The 18,892-nt window shown below is 38.9% G+C and overlaps 1 protein-coding gene and 1 non-coding gene across 2 annotated transcripts in view; one reads left to right on the top strand and one right to left on the bottom strand.

Moving 5' to 3' along the window:
* The window catches only part of LRPPRC (leucine rich pentatricopeptide repeat containing), a 119,290-nt gene extending 102,873 nt beyond the window's left edge, over positions 1 to 16,417 (top strand). The window contains exons 32-38 of the mRNA XM_003908571.4: positions 2,054 to 2,258; positions 3,958 to 4,097; positions 4,225 to 4,340; positions 7,152 to 7,226; positions 9,212 to 9,296; positions 14,315 to 14,457; positions 15,522 to 16,417. Of these exons, the coding sequence (XP_003908620.3) occupies positions 2,054 to 2,258; positions 3,958 to 4,097; positions 4,225 to 4,340; positions 7,152 to 7,226; positions 9,212 to 9,296; positions 14,315 to 14,457; positions 15,522 to 15,578 (821 nt within the window). The 3' untranslated portion in view covers positions 15,579 to 16,417. The remainder of the gene's footprint in view (positions 1 to 2,053; positions 2,259 to 3,957; positions 4,098 to 4,224; positions 4,341 to 7,151; positions 7,227 to 9,211; positions 9,297 to 14,314; positions 14,458 to 15,521) is intronic.
* On the bottom strand, positions 11,328 to 11,434 carry LOC116270497. Its single transcript, XR_004178524.1, has one exon. It is a non-coding gene; the product is annotated as a U6 spliceosomal RNA (small nuclear RNA).
* Positions 16,418 to 18,892: the final 2,475 nt, after the last annotated feature.

Genomic DNA, 18,892 nt, shown 5'->3' with positions numbered 1-18,892 from the left:
CAGTGGGAAAGGACCTGGGGTGAGGGATGTGGATGGGTATCATTTTTGGTGTCCCTGAAGTCATTAACTGTACAGAAGGCAAGCCTTATATGAGAATAGGATTTAGGTCACAAGGTCCTGTGCTATCTTTGGACAGACATGAAATGGTCTGTTCTCCCCACCCTTCTGCTCTCTGGTGCACACATGCACTCGTAGATGGAAGCTCTGGGATCGTTGGAATCTTCGAGTCTTGTTTAAAAATATGACCTTACCTTGGGCAAACTAATCTCTGTGCCCAGGTGTCTCATCTGTAAAATTGGTACTTGTCTCGGAAGGGTAGTTGTGAGAGTAGCGGTTTAAACTGCTGTGCCTGGTATGTAGTAAATGCTCAATAAGTTTGAGTTACTGTCGTCACCATCATTAATCTTATTTTTGAGGCCGGGCGCGGTGGCTCACGCCTGTAATCCCCGCACTTTGGGAGGCCGAGACAGGCGGATCACGAGGTCAGGAGATCGAGATCATCCTGGCTGACATGGTGAAACCCCGTCTCTACTAAAAATACAAAAAATGAGCCGGGCGTGGTGGCGGCGCCTGTAGTCCCAGCTACTGGGGAGGCTGAGGCAGGAGAATGGCGTGAACCCGGGAGGCGGAGCTTGCAGTGAGCCGAGATCCGGCCACTGCACTCCAGCCTGGGCGACAGAGCGAGACTCCGTCTCAAAAAAAAAAAAAAAAAAAAAAAAATCTTATTTTTGTTATTACTGTTTTAACGTGCTGTGGGAAGATCCTCCCTAGCTGACAATATTCTTGGTTAATAAGACTATTATTATTTCTGTGTATGACCACCCAGTAACAAAATTTTATCAAGCCTATTATAAACTATATTTTTAAAATAGTATAAAAACCTTTTTTGTTTCCTATATGTGCATGTGTATTTTTAAATTTTTATTGACTATGCTTTTTAAACTTTTTCTTTTTTCCCATTTTAGAATGAGTGGTTTAGATTGTATATTTCAAATAATTATAAATTGTTTATTCATTAATGAACACTAAATTCATCATGTCTTTCCACTGTATTTTTAGTAGACTTTAATTAATACCCTTTCCCCATTTTTCTGTAAAGCTAAGCTGTTCTTATTTGGAGAGTCTTAGTTTTGTCTAAGTTACATTGCTTTAGTTGCTGTAAAGCTATAAGTTTTCTTTGATAATGGTAGGGGTAATTGTTATGCTGTTCCTCAGTCTACCACTTTATTTCATATCATGATTTTGCTACAGTTTTATGAGTCAGTTAGCTAGAAGGCTATTCCATAGTTATTTACAATCAAGTACTTGAAAGTGTAATACTTCAAAAAAACATACAAACAAAACTCCATTGATTATACAGATGCTGCTCAACTTACCGATGGGGCTAAGTCCGGATAAACTCATCCTAAGTTGACAATGCATTAACTACCCCAGAAACCCATCGTAAGTCAGGGACTATCTGTATTCATGGTAATCAATAGGCTTTTTTTTTTTTTTTTTTTTAATTTAGTGCAAGAAAATAATCACAGGGCATCTAATCATAAAATAAATTTGTTGGTGTGAAAGTTGAATGTTTCAGTTTGGAACATTGATCCTAGAGGGAGATACTGTTTTTGAGAAAGAATTGTTGGGATATTGAGTTTCGATGATCATTTAATCTTTGAGTTAATAAAATCTGGACAAGTATGAACATGGATAGAAGTCACACATTTTTGGAAACTCTAATTTTTAGAAACTCTTATTTATATTCATTTGAACTTATCAACTTTAGTCACTAAATGTTATCCCTAAATGGAACTCATATTGTCGGTAACATTTATATTTTCTCTGTGCCTGAAAGAAGAAATTTCTCAGGCCTCAAATATCTTATGTAGTCAAGTACATAATTTTGGGGGGTATCTCATGAAGTATTAATATTTTCTGTAATCTAAATTATTCATAGCTTTTTGTATATGGCCATTTGGTGCTCATATTTAAAAGCTGGTTTTCAAAATGCATTAAAGTCAGCACAGGTCATATAAGAAAAGCCGTGTCTCCTGCTCTTGTATTTTAGAGGCTCTAACAACGCTGAAAACAGCATTGGATCAGCAGCAGATCCCTTCGGAGATAGCAGTGACCCGCCTCATCCAGGCATTGGCCATGAAGGGTGATGTTGAAAACATAGAAGTAGTTCAGAAGATGGTAAATGGACTCGAAGACTCCATTGGACTTTCAAAAATGGTTTTCATCAATAACACTGCTTTGGCACAAATAAAGAAGTGAGTATTTGCAAGCCTTCTTTTCCTTCATTGGCCACTAGAATGGGCATTACCTGAGATACCACCTTTTAAAAACTTTTAGACATGTGGAAACCGTATCAACTGCAGAGGAAATGTTGATGTTGGTTGCTGATTAGGGAGTAATTATATGTTGAAAAATATGTTTTTTCTTTACCTTAAATCTTAGAACAAACAGCATTTACCAAATTCATAAATCTTGCTCCACAGTTGATAACCTTTCTCATTCCTGTGTATATATGTCAGACCTCTTGTCGAAACACTTTGTTCAGAAATGAAAAATGAACTCATTTGTTTGTCAGTAATATTTGACAGGAACACTAGTAGAATATTGTGAAGGAGAGGGCCCTGCAAGCTTGTTAAAAATGTGCATTTCTGTATTCATATTCCTTACCCACCCTGTGAACACACACCCCCCCCCCCACAAAAAGGGAGGTATTTAGAGCTGATTTTCTTACCACTGTCTCTAAATTCCTTTTGAGAATTACCCCTATAGAAGTAAATAAGGACTTGATTTTTAATAAGCCCCCTAGCAAAGTACTTTATGGAATTTGATACTCTTAATATGTTTTTAGAAAAAATGTTCTTTAGTAATCTTGCATACATTTAATGGGACATGATATTAAAATGTAATGTTTGTTTTTGTAGGGTTTTTTTTGTTTGTTCTTTCTTCGAGCAGAGAAACAGTTGTGTTTTGTTTTGACCTTTTCAAACTATTTCCCCAAATACAACTTTCCTTTAATAAGAAAATGTGATTGTTTTAAATCAGAAGATTGAGGAGATTACTCATCTAAGAACTGGGTGAATTTTAAAGTTTTACCATATAAACACAGTTTTATATGATTTGGAGAACATATTCACTATTAAGTAATTCTTTAAAACTTATAAGAAAAATATATTATAACAGAGTATTCATTTTTAGAGAATTCTTATGTTTAATATAATTTCAACACAATATTGACTGATTGGATTTAGTATGCCATAACAGTAAGGTATCCATTATAGATTACCTTAACCAAAAAGATAGTCAGAGATAATTTTTACCGTAACTTGCTAAATAAGACCATGTAACTGATTTTTTTCAAAGTGTGAAGATACTTTTTCCTGAGGTTTTTAGTATAAATTGAGTATTTTCCAAATGTATCATACCTGACAAAAAGAAATTGAGGCGACTGTAAGTTAGAGACATGCATATATGCCTTTTGAAACATCATCAGTATCTTTAAGAACCCTGGGATGTTAAATATGATTTTTATGCAGTAGTGACCAGTTGTAGATCATAAAGCCAAAATTATAGCATTTATACAAGTTTTCATTTTATATCCAAAGAGTGGCAAAAATATTTAAGATACAGAATTTTTTAAGTTATCTTCATTAATTCTCCTGTATATAGTTGTTTGATCTTGTCTGTAGAGCATTGTTAAAACAAGCAACTATTTCAACTGCTGTGAAATAAGATAAGCAACCACAGTAGCATGAACCAGCTAGTGATTGTTTTTGCTACTTAAATGTGATTGGGTTTCAGTTGCAGTGTTTTTATTTGATTACTTGTAAATGTATTTCATTTTTTTCCTAAAGTATTAGCATGAGTGGATATAAAAGTAAGTTCTTATACTAAACTGTCTGCAATATTAATATAAAAGCAAATTTTAAAATAATTTATTTTGCTTTTTTCTAACAGCAATAACATAGATGTCGCAATAGAAAACATTGAAAATATGCTTACTTCAGAGAATCCAGGCATTGAACCCCAATACTTTGGCTTGGCATACTTATTCAGAAAAGTAATAGAGGAGCAGTTGGAACCAGCAGTTGAAAAGAGTAAGTTAGTTGTTTATGCTGAAGAACACAAAAGCACATTTTCTCTCTAGTGAGACTAGACCAAATTTCTTTGGTAGGTGAGTTATACCACTGTTCTAATGATTTTTCTTACCTGTCATTTTTCCAGTAAGCATCATGGCAGAGAGATTGGCCAATCAGTTTGCAATTTATAAACCTGTCACTGATTTTTTCCTTCAACTTGTGGACGCAGGCAAGGTGGACGATGCCAGAGCTCTCCTACAGGTAATGAGCAGTGGGGCTCGAGGCTTGCAAGAAGTAAACTGAGAAATTCCTAGACATAGGTGTGTGGTGGAATACTGGAAATTCAGTGTGGTGCGCAGCTAGCCTGTTTAAATTCAGTGTGAATCAAGGTTGCAGGACAAGGACTGGATGGTAGGTTTTAGGTTAGTTGTTTTTAAAGATCCCAGATCAAACCAGAAATGTCCTTAGAATTAAGGTTGGAAGGGAGTAGGGTGGGGAGTAGGTAGGGGCAATGAGTTTTGCTGAAATAATTAAAGGCAAATGTTTCTGTGCAGATAGGTAATGCAAAACAACAATTTCTTTGATTTTCTACTTTAATTTCTCAAATGCTCTAGATACTGTGCATCACCATGGCAACACAGTTTGCAAACAAAAAGTAGGAAATGTTTGCTTTTCAAGTACAGCTTCTCACTTGAATACTCAAACATTCTCGGTGCCTTATTCAAGGTTTATTAAGAGTTGAATATGTTTTCTATTCACTTGTGTGTCACAGACACATTAAATGACAAATGCAGGTCTCTGTGGCCCGCACTCTCAGTTAAATTAGCAATCTTCAGCGAAGGAGACAACTGCATTCATGCCATTTTAACAGCACTAAATATAAAGCTACGCCAAGTGCCGACAGAACGGTGGGTGATCGGAGCTGCCACTGGCAATGTACACAAACAGGCACCGCCGGGGAGCCCCTTCCCAGCAGGTGGCAGTCAAACAGTCACCGTGATCCCGCCAGCGGCTGTGTTTGTGTAGACTCCCTGTGTCAAATTGAGGCCTGGGACCAATTTCTGATCGTAAATAGTATTATATTCCCTTACATTTTTACCAGCTGCGGAAGATGTTAAGTAGTAGATAGGGAAGGTAAAACTGTACCCATGTGCTTGACCTCCAGTTTTGATCCTTAAAGTTCATCTAGTTTGACAGTAGAATCCAAGCCACTTTTAAAAGGAATTCTTGAAAAACTGGGTCTCTGTTAACAGTTTTATAACGGATGAATTAGCACTGCTTCTCAGACTCTTACTTTTGTTGCTGGAGAAGAGAAATTCCAGTTCACTGGGAATTTTCTTGCTTTGTTTGGCTTGTTTACTTTTTTTTCCCTTTTTTTTTTTTTTTTTTTTTTTAATTTTAAGGAAAAGGCAGTTTATGATAGGGATTTCAGGACTTTTAAAATTGTTTTATTTTGCTATCTTCCGTGGTTTTTTTTTTTTTTTTTTTTTTTTTTGAGACTGAGTCTGGCTCTGTCGCCCAGGCTGGAGTGCAGTGGCCGGATCTCAGCTCACTGCAAGCTCCGCCTCCCGGGTTCACGCCATTCTCCTGCCTCAGCCTCCCGAGTAGCTGGGACCACAGGCGCCCGCCACTTCGCTCGGCTAGTTTTTTGTATTTTTTAGTAGAGACGGGGTTTCACCGTGTTAGCCAGGATGGTCTCGATCTCCTGACCTCGTGATCCGCCCGTCTCGGCCTCCCAAAGTGCTGGGATTACAGGCTTGAGCCACCGCGCCCGGCTCTTCCGTGGTTTAAAAAAAAAAAAAAAAAGATACTCATGCTTTATCTTCATACGTACATATCTAAGTACCTACTAGGGGTGTAATAAGCATATACATATCTAATTTTACACATGATGGTATGCAATCAGTTTTAACACATCCTTTTGATAGTTCTTTAGAAAGTGGCACTTGGTACTTCATCTACCAGCTTGTTCTCTGCCATAATCAAGGTTTTTCTTGAAGAGCACGATTGACAGCTGCCTAGGTGGGAGGCAGCAGGGATGGTACCTACTCCCTCAGAAAGAACTGCGTTATGTGCAGTGACCTCACTGAAGGGCTCTTGGTGGTAGCTGAGTGTTGATGCCACAGCAGAGTCTTTTCATTTACCATCTCATCACTAGACTGGGGTTTCAGATGATAAACCCTTCACCCATCCTTTACCTGCTTGTCAAACAGTAAGAGATTATTCTTGCCGTAGTGAAGAATACTTTATTCACAGATGTCAAAAACATCAGTGCATAATGTAAATGTTCTGTGTGTCCCTAAAAAGTTTTTTATACCATTAGTTTTAGTATTGACAGTGTTTTAAAGCTTTGAAAGAGCAGTGTTCTTTTAGAAACTTAAAAGAATGACATCTGTGATGAGTGTAAACTAAAATATTGTCTTGCCATATTTGATTTTACTATAGCATCTAAGATTGGATAGACACTTGATTTATCTGGTCTGTCATATAAACTTTTTTTTGAGTTTAACTTTGGTCTCTTTCTCAAGCGGTGGCTGTCTGTTGCAATGAAAGCCTTTTATAAAATAGAGAGATTGAAATCAGTCCTTTTGTATGCATAAGTGTAGGTAATTATACTTTAAAGAGAACTTGCTTTGTACATTTTAATTTTTATAAAGAAACGAGCAGTTATCTCCCTGACACCTTATTAAATGTATAATTAACCTTATGATCCCTAGCTCACTTGTGAATGCTTGGCAGTATAATTGGAGAGGAATAGTGTTTCTTTTTTTCCTCTTTCTTTCCAGTCCTAAACCTTATTCTGTGGTTGTTGAAGCATTAGTTTAATTTTTCCCTTTTCTTTTTAAACAAACTTTATACTTGCAATGCCAAGGACAGCATTTAGCAAAGCTTGGCATAGCTTACACTTGTTTTCTTTTTTCTTGCCTTAAAAAATAATAGTCGACTATTAGGCCTTCCTATTGGTAATAATACACTACTGTATTATTGTGAACTTTCTTAATTGGAAATATTCAGTTTGATCCGCTTGTTTATCAGAAACCTTCACTTACTGAATAATGTTTTAATTTTTAGAGATGTGGTGCAATTGCTGAACAAACCTCGATTTTGTTGGTGTTCTTCCTTAGGAATTCTGGGAAACGAGGAAAGGTACTCTGCTTTACTTGCTAACAAATCAACGATACTGCACGTGCCTTGCTCAGAAGTATTGAATTTAACATAAAAGCCTATTGGTTCAGGACCTTATTTGAGAATACTGTAGAGATTCAAGACTTTTCTTGTCTTTACTTACTTACTTTTAGAGGATGTTGATAGAGTCAGTTTTGTCATCTTTTAGATGTAACTAGAAATGTAAAACAAGTTCATGCAGGAATTTTCCACTTACATAGTTATGCATTGAGAGCTCCAAGAAAAGGCCCTTAAAAATGCAAGATTAGGCCAGGCATGGTGGCTCACACCTGTAATCCCAGCACTTTGGGAGGCCGAGGTGGGTGGATCACTTGAGGTCAGGAGTTTGAGACCAGCCTGGCGAAACCTTGTCTTTACTTTAAAAAAAAAAAAAAAAAAAGGATTAAAATTACATTGCTTAGGTCACCTTGGGATAGTTAACAATGCAGAAGCACTGCCAAGGGAAATGTATACTCCAGAGTGTCTCCCAGCACGTGGCTACTTTTGAGCATTTATCAGGTATAAACCATCAGGTAAATGAGCCACTTGGCTTTCAAATTGATATGGAGCCACAAATATTCTAATTTGTACAGTTACTTTTTTTTTTACACTGTATAAGGAAGGGGTGGGTGAGTGTGTAACAGAACCAAGTCCTTTTGAAAAATTTATTATTATTTTAAAAAGTTTCTGTGGGTACATAGTAGGTATATTAAATTCTATTGATGTTTAACAGTAAGTATAAAATTAAATTTCTCTTAGATCTCATTTTACCTCTTGTACCCCAGAAACTACATTCTTAGTTTATTTGGGTTCTTTATGAAGTTTCAAACCACATGCCGACTGTGATGCTTGTTTTATTTGAAACATTTAGGCTGTGTCCATTTTGGGAGATCTACGTTTTCCTTAATTTCTACACACTTCCCCTAAATATACCTACACTTTTTAAAAATTTGCTTCATTGCTTCTGTGACTCATGTATTTATTTACTATAAACAACTTTTAGAAAGTATTTAATTGCCCTTTCTTTCCTGTCAGAGGCTACGTTTTTATATTTGTGATTAAAAAGTACAAGGAATCTGAAAAGCACTTGTCAGTCCACATTTGGGATTGTGCCAAGTCCCTGTTCCCTTGTCCAGGAGATGGGACGGGAAATGCACAGCAACGTATCTGCTTAGAACATTCCACCCAGGAGAGTTTAAAATAGAAGAAGCCCTGGGAGGATGCAGGTCCAGGTGTGGACTGAATAAACATGCTATAAAAAGGAGTTAGGATTTTTAAGATGCCTGTTAACAGTGTTCCATTGTTTGACAGTAAAATAGTTAAGCCAGATTTTGCTCCTCTTGGTGAGATAGGAAGAAGGCATAAATGTTTATATGTCCATCATGGATTTATCCGGTGATGTTGGAGTAGGGTGGGAAATACTCAGCAGATATTCATTAGGGCATAGCAGTTCTGTATTCACTTGCTACGGGAAATAAAACCATAGCTGAGTCTGCTTATTCCCTGGAAGAAATAAGTAAAAATTTCAGAGAGATCCTGGAAATGCTCTTTTTTTGTATGTCAAGTGGGTAAAACTTCAGAATGTTTTAACTGAATTCTTTACAATTTCATCAACCAGTTGTGGCACCTAAAGATAGGGTTATCTCTCTACCCTTGGGAATCTTATAACTTCTTGGTATGGTATGGTCACCACTTGACAAAAGAAGCAATGTTTTTCATATTCTAGGAAAATATTTGTAGAAATGTAAGTGGAATTGCATTAACTGTGAAAAATGCTGGTTTGTTTTAGCTGTAGATTATTGAGTCAGTATCAAATGCTAATATACAAGGGACAATAGTCCATTAAATTGAATAGGCAGTTCTGTTATAATTATTGTGAAAAATTTTAATATAGGGTTGATTTGTCAGTGTTCTATTTCACTGTTAATTTGAGGTTTTGGTAATATTACCTTTATTTAATTTCCTAGGCATCAACTCTGAAATCTCTGTTAGAATTGATTCCTGAATTAAACGAAAAGGAAGAAGCATATAGTTCCCTCATGAAAAGCTATGGTAATATAAGTTTAATTTGACTATATTATTGGATTATTTAAATGGCTTTATTATTTAAGTGACTATATTATGTAAATGACTTGTAGTATAGTCAACTAAGTCAGTCTTCAGCTCAAAGGCAGTAATCCTAAATATCAGATAATTATGATATAAATAACTCAGTGCTGGAATATGTTTTAAAACCATATATTAAGAAAAATATGAAATTATGCATATAACTTTAACATTTAAAAGTATTACTGAACGTCTTCCGAGCAGTCCAGGTATATTGAGTAGAATCCCAGTCTCCTGGAAAGACCTAGAAATCCTCTTGGACTTATATATCAGAAACTAGTTCAGTCTCCCCAAGGGCCTGCCACCTGAAACAAGCAGAAATTTGAGACTCACTTAACCGGCCTTCTTGCTCCTTCAGTACCCTCTCTGCTTGCCTGCTACTCCTTTGAAATGATAGACCCTTGATTAAAAAGTAGCCCAAGGTTTTTACGTCCCAGTTCAAATTCTGGTCTTTTAACCAGTTTGTTCCCTGATTGCCAGACAATCACATATGAAAGGAAACTAGTCTGAAGTTTCCTCAGTCATCAAAATAAATGTTAGCGTTTCTCAATCATGATCGCCTCTCCATCTGTTGCCCACTGATTTGCTCACTGGAGGCATGGGGTAAATAATTGCTTCATTGATTTTATCTATGGGAGGACAACAGACTCAGGAGTCAGAATTAGTAAGTCAGTTCTCTTTTTCTATACTTCTGAGGAGAACATTCTGTATTTCAAAATAGAGATATAGTCATAAAATTTCTCAGATTTCCAGTAACTAACCACAGGCATACCTGGAAGATATGGTTCCAGACCACCACATTAAAGCAAAAATATAATGAACAAAGTGAGTTACATGAATTTTTTGGTTTCCCAGTGCATATAAAAGTTACATTTACACGATAGTGTAGTGTATTAAGTGTGCAATAGCGTTATGTTTTTTAAAAATACATACCTTAATTTAAAATACTTTATTGCTAAAAATAGTTAACAATCATCTGAGCCTTCAGTGAGTCGTAATCTTGCTGGTAGAAGGTCTCGCCTCAATGCTGATGGCTGAAGGTTGAGGTGTCTTAAAATAAGACAACAATAAAGTTTGCCACATCAACTGACTTTATCTTTCATGAAAGATTTCTCTGTACTATGCGATGTTGTTTGTTAGCATTTATCTGCAGTTGAACATCTTTTCAAAATTGGAGTCAGTCTTCTCAAACCATACAATTGCTTTATTAACTAAATGTATGCGATACTCTAAATCCTTTGTTGTCATCTAAACAGTGTTCACGGCATCTTCACCAAGAGTCGATTCCTTCTCAAGAAACCACTTTCTTTGCTCATCCGTAGGAAACAGCTTCTCATCATGTTAAGTTTGATCATGAAATTGCAGCAGTTCAGTCACATCTTCAGGCTCCACTTCTCCTTCTAGTTGTCTTGCTATTTCCACCACATCTGCAGTGATTTCCTCCACAGAGATCTTGAGACCCTCGAAGGGGTTCATCCACGAGGGTTGGAGTCAGCTTCTCCCAAACTCCTGTTAACAAATGTTCTTTTTTTTTTTTTTTTTTTTTTTTTGAGACAGAGTCTCGTGCTGTGTCACCCAGGCTGGAGTGCAGTGGCGCGATCTCGGCTCACTGCAAGCTCCGCCTCCCAGGTTCACGCCATTCTCCTGCCTCAGCCTCCGAGTAGCTGGGACTACAGGCGCCCGCCACCACGCCCGGCTAGTTTTTTGTATTTTTAGTAGAGACGGGGTTTCACCGTGTTAGCCAGGATGGTCTCGATCTCCTGACCTCGTGATCCGCCCGCCTCGGCCTCCCAAAGTGCTGGGATTACAGGCTTGAGCCACCGCGCCCGGCCCAACAAATGTTCTTAATGGCATCTAGAATGGTGAACCTTTCCCAGAGGGTTTTCAGTTTACTTTGCCCAGATCCATCAGAAGAATCACTGTCTGTGTCAGCTATAGCCTTATGAAACATGTTTGTTTTTGTTTTAAATTTATTTTTAAAACATGGAGTGCTTTACACATTTGCATGCCATCTTTGTGCGGGGGCCATGCTAATCTTCTCTGTATCATTCCAATTTTAGTGCATGTGTTGCCGAAGTGAGCCCAAAATGTGTAAGACTTGAAAGTCTAGATTACTCCTTGATCTATGGGCTGCAGAATGGATGTTGTATGAGGGCACCTGAGAACATTAATCTCCCTGTATATCTCCTTCAGAGCTCTTGGGTGACCAGGTGCATTATCACTGAGCAGTAATATTTTGAAAGGAATCTTTTTTTTCCTGAGCAGTAGGTCTCTACAGCAGGCTTTAAATACTCAGTAAACCATGTATAAACATCAGTGCTGTCCTCCAGGCTTTGTTGTTCCATTTATAGAACACAGACAGAATAAATTTAGCATAATTCTTAAGGGCCCTAGGATTTGGGAATGGTAAGTGAGCACTGGCTTCAACTTAAAGTCACCAGCTGCATTAGCCATTGAAAATAGAGTCAACCTGTCCTTCAAAAGCCAAGCATTGGCTTTTCCTCTCTAGTTATGAAAGTCTTAGATGACATCTTCTAATATGACTGTTTTATCTACATTGAGTATCTGTCGTTCAGTGTAGCCGCCTTCATCAGTGGTCTTAGCTAGATTTTCTGGATAACCTGCTGTAGCTTCTGCATCAGCATTTGCTGCTTCACCTTGGACTTTTATGTCATAGAGATGGCTTCTCTCCTTAAACCTCAAGAACCAGCCTCTGCTAGCTTCAGACTTTCCTTTTATAACTTCTTCACCTCTCTCAGCCTTCATAGAATTGAAGAGTGTTAGGGCCTTGCACTGGATTAGGCTTGGGCTTTTAAGGGAATGTTGAGGCTGGTTTGATCTTATATCCAGACCAATAAAACTTTCTCCATTTCAGCAGTAAGGCTGTGTCAGTTTCTTATCATTTGTGTGTTCAGTGGAGTAGCACTTTTAATTTCCTTCAAGGACTTTTCCTTTGCATTCACAACTGGCTGTTCCACGCAAGAAGCCTCGCTTTCAGCCTATCTCGGCTTTTGACATGCCTTCCTCAGTAAGCTAAGCTTAATCATTTCTCACTTTTGATTTAAAATGAGAGATGTGTGACTCTTCCTTTCACTTGAACACTTAGAGGCTATTAGAGAGTTTTTAATTGGCCTAATTTCAATATTGTTGTGTCTCAGAGAATAGGGAGGCCTGAGGAGAGGAAGACGGCAGAACTGCTAGTCCACATCACAGTCAGAACACATTTCTCACGTTTGCCGTCTTCGTGTGCATGGTTCCATAGCACCCCCCAAACAATTACAGTAGCAACATCAAAGATCACTGGTCACAGATCACCATAACAGATATAACAATAAGTTTGAAATATTCCAAGAATTACCAGAGTGTGACACGGAGACACAAAGCAAGCACATACTGTTGGAAAAATGGCATGAATAGACTTGCTCAAGGCAGGGTTACCACAAACCTTCAATTTGTAAATAATGCAACATCTGTAAAGTGCATTAAAGCCAAGGTATGCCTGTAATGTAAAATCGTGTCAAATGCCTAAAACTATATGTGTTACTACTAAATGAGGTAATCCATCTTGGGAGGAAGGTAGAAAAATCAGGAAGTAAAGAAAGGCAAGATGCTGGAATTTTCAGAGCAGCTTCCTAGAAGATAGAGCTTGAGCCCTTGATAGTAGTAGGGAAAGGGTTCAGCTCCTTAGGGAGGGGAATAAAGGATTTACACAAGAAGTTGACTTCATGGAAACAGCAAAGATGTGTTCCAACTCCTCTAAGAGCTGATGAGTCATTCACCCTCATTCCACTCTGGGAGACTCTGATTGCTGAACTTCTAATATCCACGTTAGGGGTTCCCCTGGTGCTGCTGGAGTTGCGATTGACAATATCAGAGTCAGCGTAGGGCAGGGGTTTATTTGGTGGTTAGATGCTAACAATCTAATGCAAAATTAAAGAGTTGAATTACCAGCAGTAATTGTTAGCAGAGACCTTACGATCTCGATGGTAAACTAAAAAATTTCCACAAGTCAGCCACAAGTAGACAGCCAGCCAAATTTGGCTCCTAAGTTATTTTATCATTCACTTGTGTGAAACTAGTGTAACTTGTTAATGTCTTCTTACAAGTTTTTTTTTTTTTTTTTTTTTTTGAGATGGAGTCTTGATCTGTCACCCAGGCTGGGGTGCAGTGGCACGATCTCGGCTCACTGCAAGCTCCGCCTCCCAGCTTCACGCCATTCTCCTGCCTCAGCCTCCCGAGTAACTGGGACTACAGGTGCCCGCCACCATGCCCAGCTAATTTTTTGTATTTTTAGTAGAGATGGGGTTTCACCGTGTTAGCCAGGATGGTCTTGATCTCCTGACCTCGTGATCTGCCCACCTTGGCCTCCCAAAGTGCTGGGATTACAGGCGTGAGCCACCGCGCCCGGCCTATAGGGTTTTTTTGTGTGTATCACTGTAGCTAACTATATTCTCCATATTTACTTCACAATAGAAAAATGAAAAACTTTTTTGGTGTTGAGCTGATGATCTTGATGTAGATTTCTCCATAATTGACATGTCCCTCTCCACAACAGTTCCTGGATTATCTTGATTTCAAAGTGGTTTTAAGCCAAAGGGGATTGAATGGTAGGTGTGTGTATTATTTTATAACTGAGAACTTCAGTTTGTGGTCACTTGAACTATCATAGGTCTTCAAAATAATAACCTAAGTGAATGGTACCATTAATATTATTCTAAAGGCCTTTAAATGTAGCCATATTTGTCATTTTCTTCTCCTTCAAAGTGAGTGATGCTGAATGAGGGATGTAGAGAAGTAGTGAGGGAGATGGTAGATTCTGAGCATGGCTTCTTACTGAAGGTAGTTAAGTGTTCATTTGCCATGGGATGAAGGGATCCAGCCATCCCTGAGTGGCTAAGTGTTTTGGTGAAAAGAGTAAGATAGGTTGTCTTTATCTCTGATTAATATAGTTTTTTCTTTGTCAGTCTCAGAGAAAGATGTCACATCTGCTAAAGCACTGTATGAACATTTGACTGCAAAGAATACAAAATTGGATGATCTGTTTCTCAAGCGTTACGCAGTTTTGCTGAAGAATGCTGGAGAGTCTGTCCCTTTCACTGAACCCCCTGTGAGTATTTCTTAATTAAAGGGAAAAAATACCTCTACAGATTTATGTACGCTTCATAACAATGTATAAGAAAATAAGTTGAAGACTTAATTACATGAGGATTAGATCTCTGTGAAGAACCCTCAGGGGATGGCTTGAGGGACTGAGCAGTGTGCCTTGGCTGCAGCAGTGGGAGAACATAGCTCTCTGGGGCCACAATTTAAAATACAAGGTCTGTCTCAGACCTTCAGCTATAGGCATGGATTTACCAAATGTCCTTGGGGCAGTTCTATCATTTCAACTTGAAATAGGATTTAATGGCCTGTAGTTCAACAGCCAAGCATATTATGTCACTGGTAATTACTTGTTCATTTACATAAGTTGGTTTTTATTTCTTCATGTAGGAAAGTTTTTTTTTTTTTTTTGGAAACGGAGTCTCGCTCTGTCGCCCAGGCTGGAGTGCAATGGCGCGATCTCGGCTCACTGCAAGCTCCACCTCCCGGGTTCAAGCGATTCTCCTGCCTCAGCCTCCCGAGTAGCTGGGATTACAGGGACCCGCCACCATGCCTGGCAAATTTTTATATTTTTAGTAGAGATGGGGTTTCACCATGTTGACCATGCTGGTCTTGAACTGCTGACCTTATGATCCACCCAGCTCGGCCTCCCAAAGTGCTGAGATTACAGGCGTGAGCCACTGCACCCGGCCTGTTTTCTTTAATAAGGGAAATCACATATGCACAATTCCTTTTTGTTGCATCATTGAACTGAAAGTCACTACACCATGTTTATTTCGAACACCTCAGCCTTCCATACCCAGGTGTAAATACCTCCATATGTGCACGTACACACATGCTTGCACATACACACGTACCCTAACTCCTGCTAACTTTGACTCTGAACCCAAGGCCCTCGAACTTGTGATTTAATGAAACAAGAAGGTGTGCTGAAGCTTGAGGGGCAGCATCTTCCATGGGCCTGGCCGTCTTAGCTACCAGTTGGTAGTGTTTATGATTTTTTAAGTTTTGTACCATCACCTCTTGCTGGTAGCTTTATCTCTAACTTCCCTCTTTTTTTCTCCTTAACAGGAAAGCTTTGAATTTTATGTACAGCAGGTAAAAGAATTGAGGGAAAATTCTTCCTGAAAAAGCAGGCGATACTTTGTTTTGTATGTATTTGTGATTCTGTGTCTACATGTTATTTTGAAGTATATTTGAAGGGAAAAATAAATGAAAATTTTCTTTATGTGTGACACATGTTCAAAATCTTATTGACCATAACTGTGTGCTTGGTTATTGGACATTTTTGGAGTTTTTTTCCTCTGGCATAAATTGATAGCATTTTCCTCAGTGCTGCTGCTGTGGGAAGCCATACTTTTTCAAGATTCTTCCCCTAATTGGCTCTTTGGTTTCCCTGCTCTGTTTATTTCATTAAAATGTTATTCCTTTATTTAAGACTCACTTATTAGTCTGCTGTTTCTCTGAAAAATTTTAGAGCTAAGTATAGTGATCGTGAACTTTCTATTGCATAATATTCTGCAATATAACAATTCCTTACATGTGTGAAGTCCTGCATAACTTTCAAATTTCATTAAATGTTGGCACTAGGAGTCATCAGATCTAGCCTTCATCATTTTCCAGTGAGAAGCAGAGCCCAAAGGGCCTGTCTTTTGTGCTTGTTCAGGGGGCTGTCTGTCATGCCTGGAGGCTCTTCGGCGTACTTCCCCCTCTTTCCCTTCTGCCACCGTGGCTCCCAAGCACCTCTGTTCATAGAACGTCTCTGAAATTGAGTCTTGGTCATGACTTATCCCAAAGTAGAGCGATGTGTTTCCTCTCATTTTAGTTTCAGCACTTTGTCAGCACAAGCTCTGCCCTAGGCTTGTTACTTTATACTCATATCCTGAAAAGATGTGGCTTCATCTATGAAGGGGCAAAATATTGGTTTGTGTTTAATTTTTTGAAATAAAAGTTATCCCTGTATTGACTCTCATGCCTGTTAATATCTACACTGTAAATAGTGACTTCAAAAAAAATTCTAAGATAGGTAGTCAAGAGAGTTTGCCATTATAAAACATGTCTTAATATGGAATATCGACCTAACTGGAGATGAGGTAATTAATTACCAAAATGTTGAAAATGTTTTGAGAACTCTTCCGATTTTGGGGTATTCCTTGTTCATTTGAATTTGGTGAGTCCCTGCTGTTCAGTTTCAATGCCAACTTGGGTCACACTGTTCACATCAGGGGAGACCTTGCCTTGGGGACATAGGCAGGCTGCTTGCAACTTGTGCTGTTGACCTTCTGTCTTGTGGGACTCTCTCTCCTGCATCTGCTACCTGCCCACAGATGGTGTGAGAGGGAGGGTTGATGGCAGGAAGCCAGAAAGTAAATGTCGTCATGGTATTAGCCAGGCTTTTACTTCAACTCTTTTTATGGCCTTAGATTTAAGGAAGCAGGGGGCGTGGCCAATGTTGAGTCTTGGCCCAGTGGACATAGTGCCTTGAGCACACTGCCCAGGTGCAGGACCTGCACATGTTACAGGTTTGCCAAGTGTCTTTTTTTTTTTTTTTTTTTCTTTTTTGAGATAGAGTCTTGCTCTGTTGCTCAAGCCAAAGTGCAGTGGTGCAATCTCAGCTCACTGCAACCTCCGCCTCCCGAGTTCAAGTGATTCTCGTGCCTCAGCCTCCCAAGTAGCTGGGATTACAGGCGTGCGCCACCATACTCAGCTAATTTTTGTATAGTAAAGATGGAGTTTCACCATGTTGGCCAGGTTGGTCTCGAACTCCTGGCCTCAAGTGATCCTCCCCCTGCCCTCGCTTCAGCCTCCCAAAGTACTGGTATTACACACCTGGCCAAGAGCCTTACTCCTGTGTACATCTTTAGTGATTGCACTGAAGTAGGCCTTATTTTTTGCAGTCATGCTAACGACAAGTTAGTCAACATTCACTAATTGACATTAAAATAGGTCTCCAAGGTGAGGCATAACCTTGGGGTGTAATCTGGATTTCACAATCTTTGGGGAAACTGAAAGTATCATCTCATGTGCATGAAGTGACTCCACACTGGCCCTGTACGTTGACTCTGGTAAAATGTGAGTGTAATACAGAGGAAATAGGTAAGACCCCCTTATCGAGAACTCTAAACAGCAGCGGGGAGTGTTACAAAGGACTAGCTATTCAGATATCTTTTGCACTGTATTGGTTCCCCTATTGAACATAAATATTTAAAGTATAATAACTGTATACTATAGGTGGGCTTTTGAGTGTTCTAAATATCTAATAGCTAAATTGAAATAAGTAGAAATATAAACAAAATTTAGCAGCTTTCTGTAATACATTTACACTCAAATTATAAGCAGCTAATTCTAAAAAGATGTCATTATCAACTATTGAAAACTATAGTATTTTATATATAATTATATGTTCATGTATTTGAACGCAATATAATTTTAACTGAAATGCTTTGAATAAAGTATACTCTAAATGTGGGCTGCTGCTGCTTTTTTTTTTTTTTTTTTAATTAAAAAATAGTCTCACTCTGTGGCCCAGCCTGGAGAGCAGTGGCATGATCACAGCTCACTGCAGTGTTGACCTCCCAGGCTCAGATGATCCTCCCACCTCAGATTCCCAAGTAACTGGGGCTACAGGTGCATGCCGCCACAGCCAGCTAATTTTTTGTATTAATTTGAATAAACGGGGTTTTGTCCAGTTACCCAGGTTGGTCGTGAACTTGTGGGCTCAAGAAATTCACCCACCTCAGCCTCCCAAAATGTTGACATTACAGGCATGAGGTCCTGCACCCAACTGGCACCTTCGTTTTTATCTTATCAAATGTTTGCACAAGTACTTTAAGCCATTTCAAAAGACTTCAGTCTTAGAATTATAAATTAAAACTGAGGCGGGGACCTCTGTTAGGACCAGAATTTCCTTGTTAAATGGCCTGTAGGTTGTATGTGGACAACCAACAGAGTCACTGCTTATCTGTTTTAAGGACAAGCAGATAATTTGAGACCTCTGTGGGACAAAGTTGGCAAAAATTAGAAGGTAGAGTAAATTGATACCTAAAATGAAGGAGGTTCTATCTATCAGAGCATTTTACGTCCCCATAGATGGCTGGGGCCCACCCACCTCATGGACAGGCCGCCTTCAGCACCTGCACCCTTTTTTGAGAATGCTGAGATCACCATCAGTGTCACCTCTGCCTCTTGGGCCCCTCACCCAACATATTGTTCCCTTTCCAGGTCTTCCACAGCTGCTTGAGCAGAGCAGGTATCACACATACTGTCTTACTGTCTTCCACACAGATTCTGAACTTCGCAAGGACCAGTTCTTGGTCTCGTTGTGTGTCCCCAGACCTAGCATAATCCTGTCACAGTAAATCAAGCTGTCTGTAGTCAGTTCTGTGGGTTCTAAACTCTGCACCTGCTACTATGGGTCAGGCTGCCCTTTTGCAATGAGAATT

Source organism: Papio anubis, chromosome 14 (genome assembly GCF_008728515.1).
Source record: "Papio anubis isolate 15944 chromosome 14, Panubis1.0, whole genome shotgun sequence".
NCBI lineage: Eukaryota > Metazoa > Chordata > Mammalia > Primates > Cercopithecidae > Papio > Papio anubis.
The sequence above is the reverse complement of the archived record's forward strand: the minus strand, read 5'-3'. Positions and strand labels throughout refer to the sequence as shown.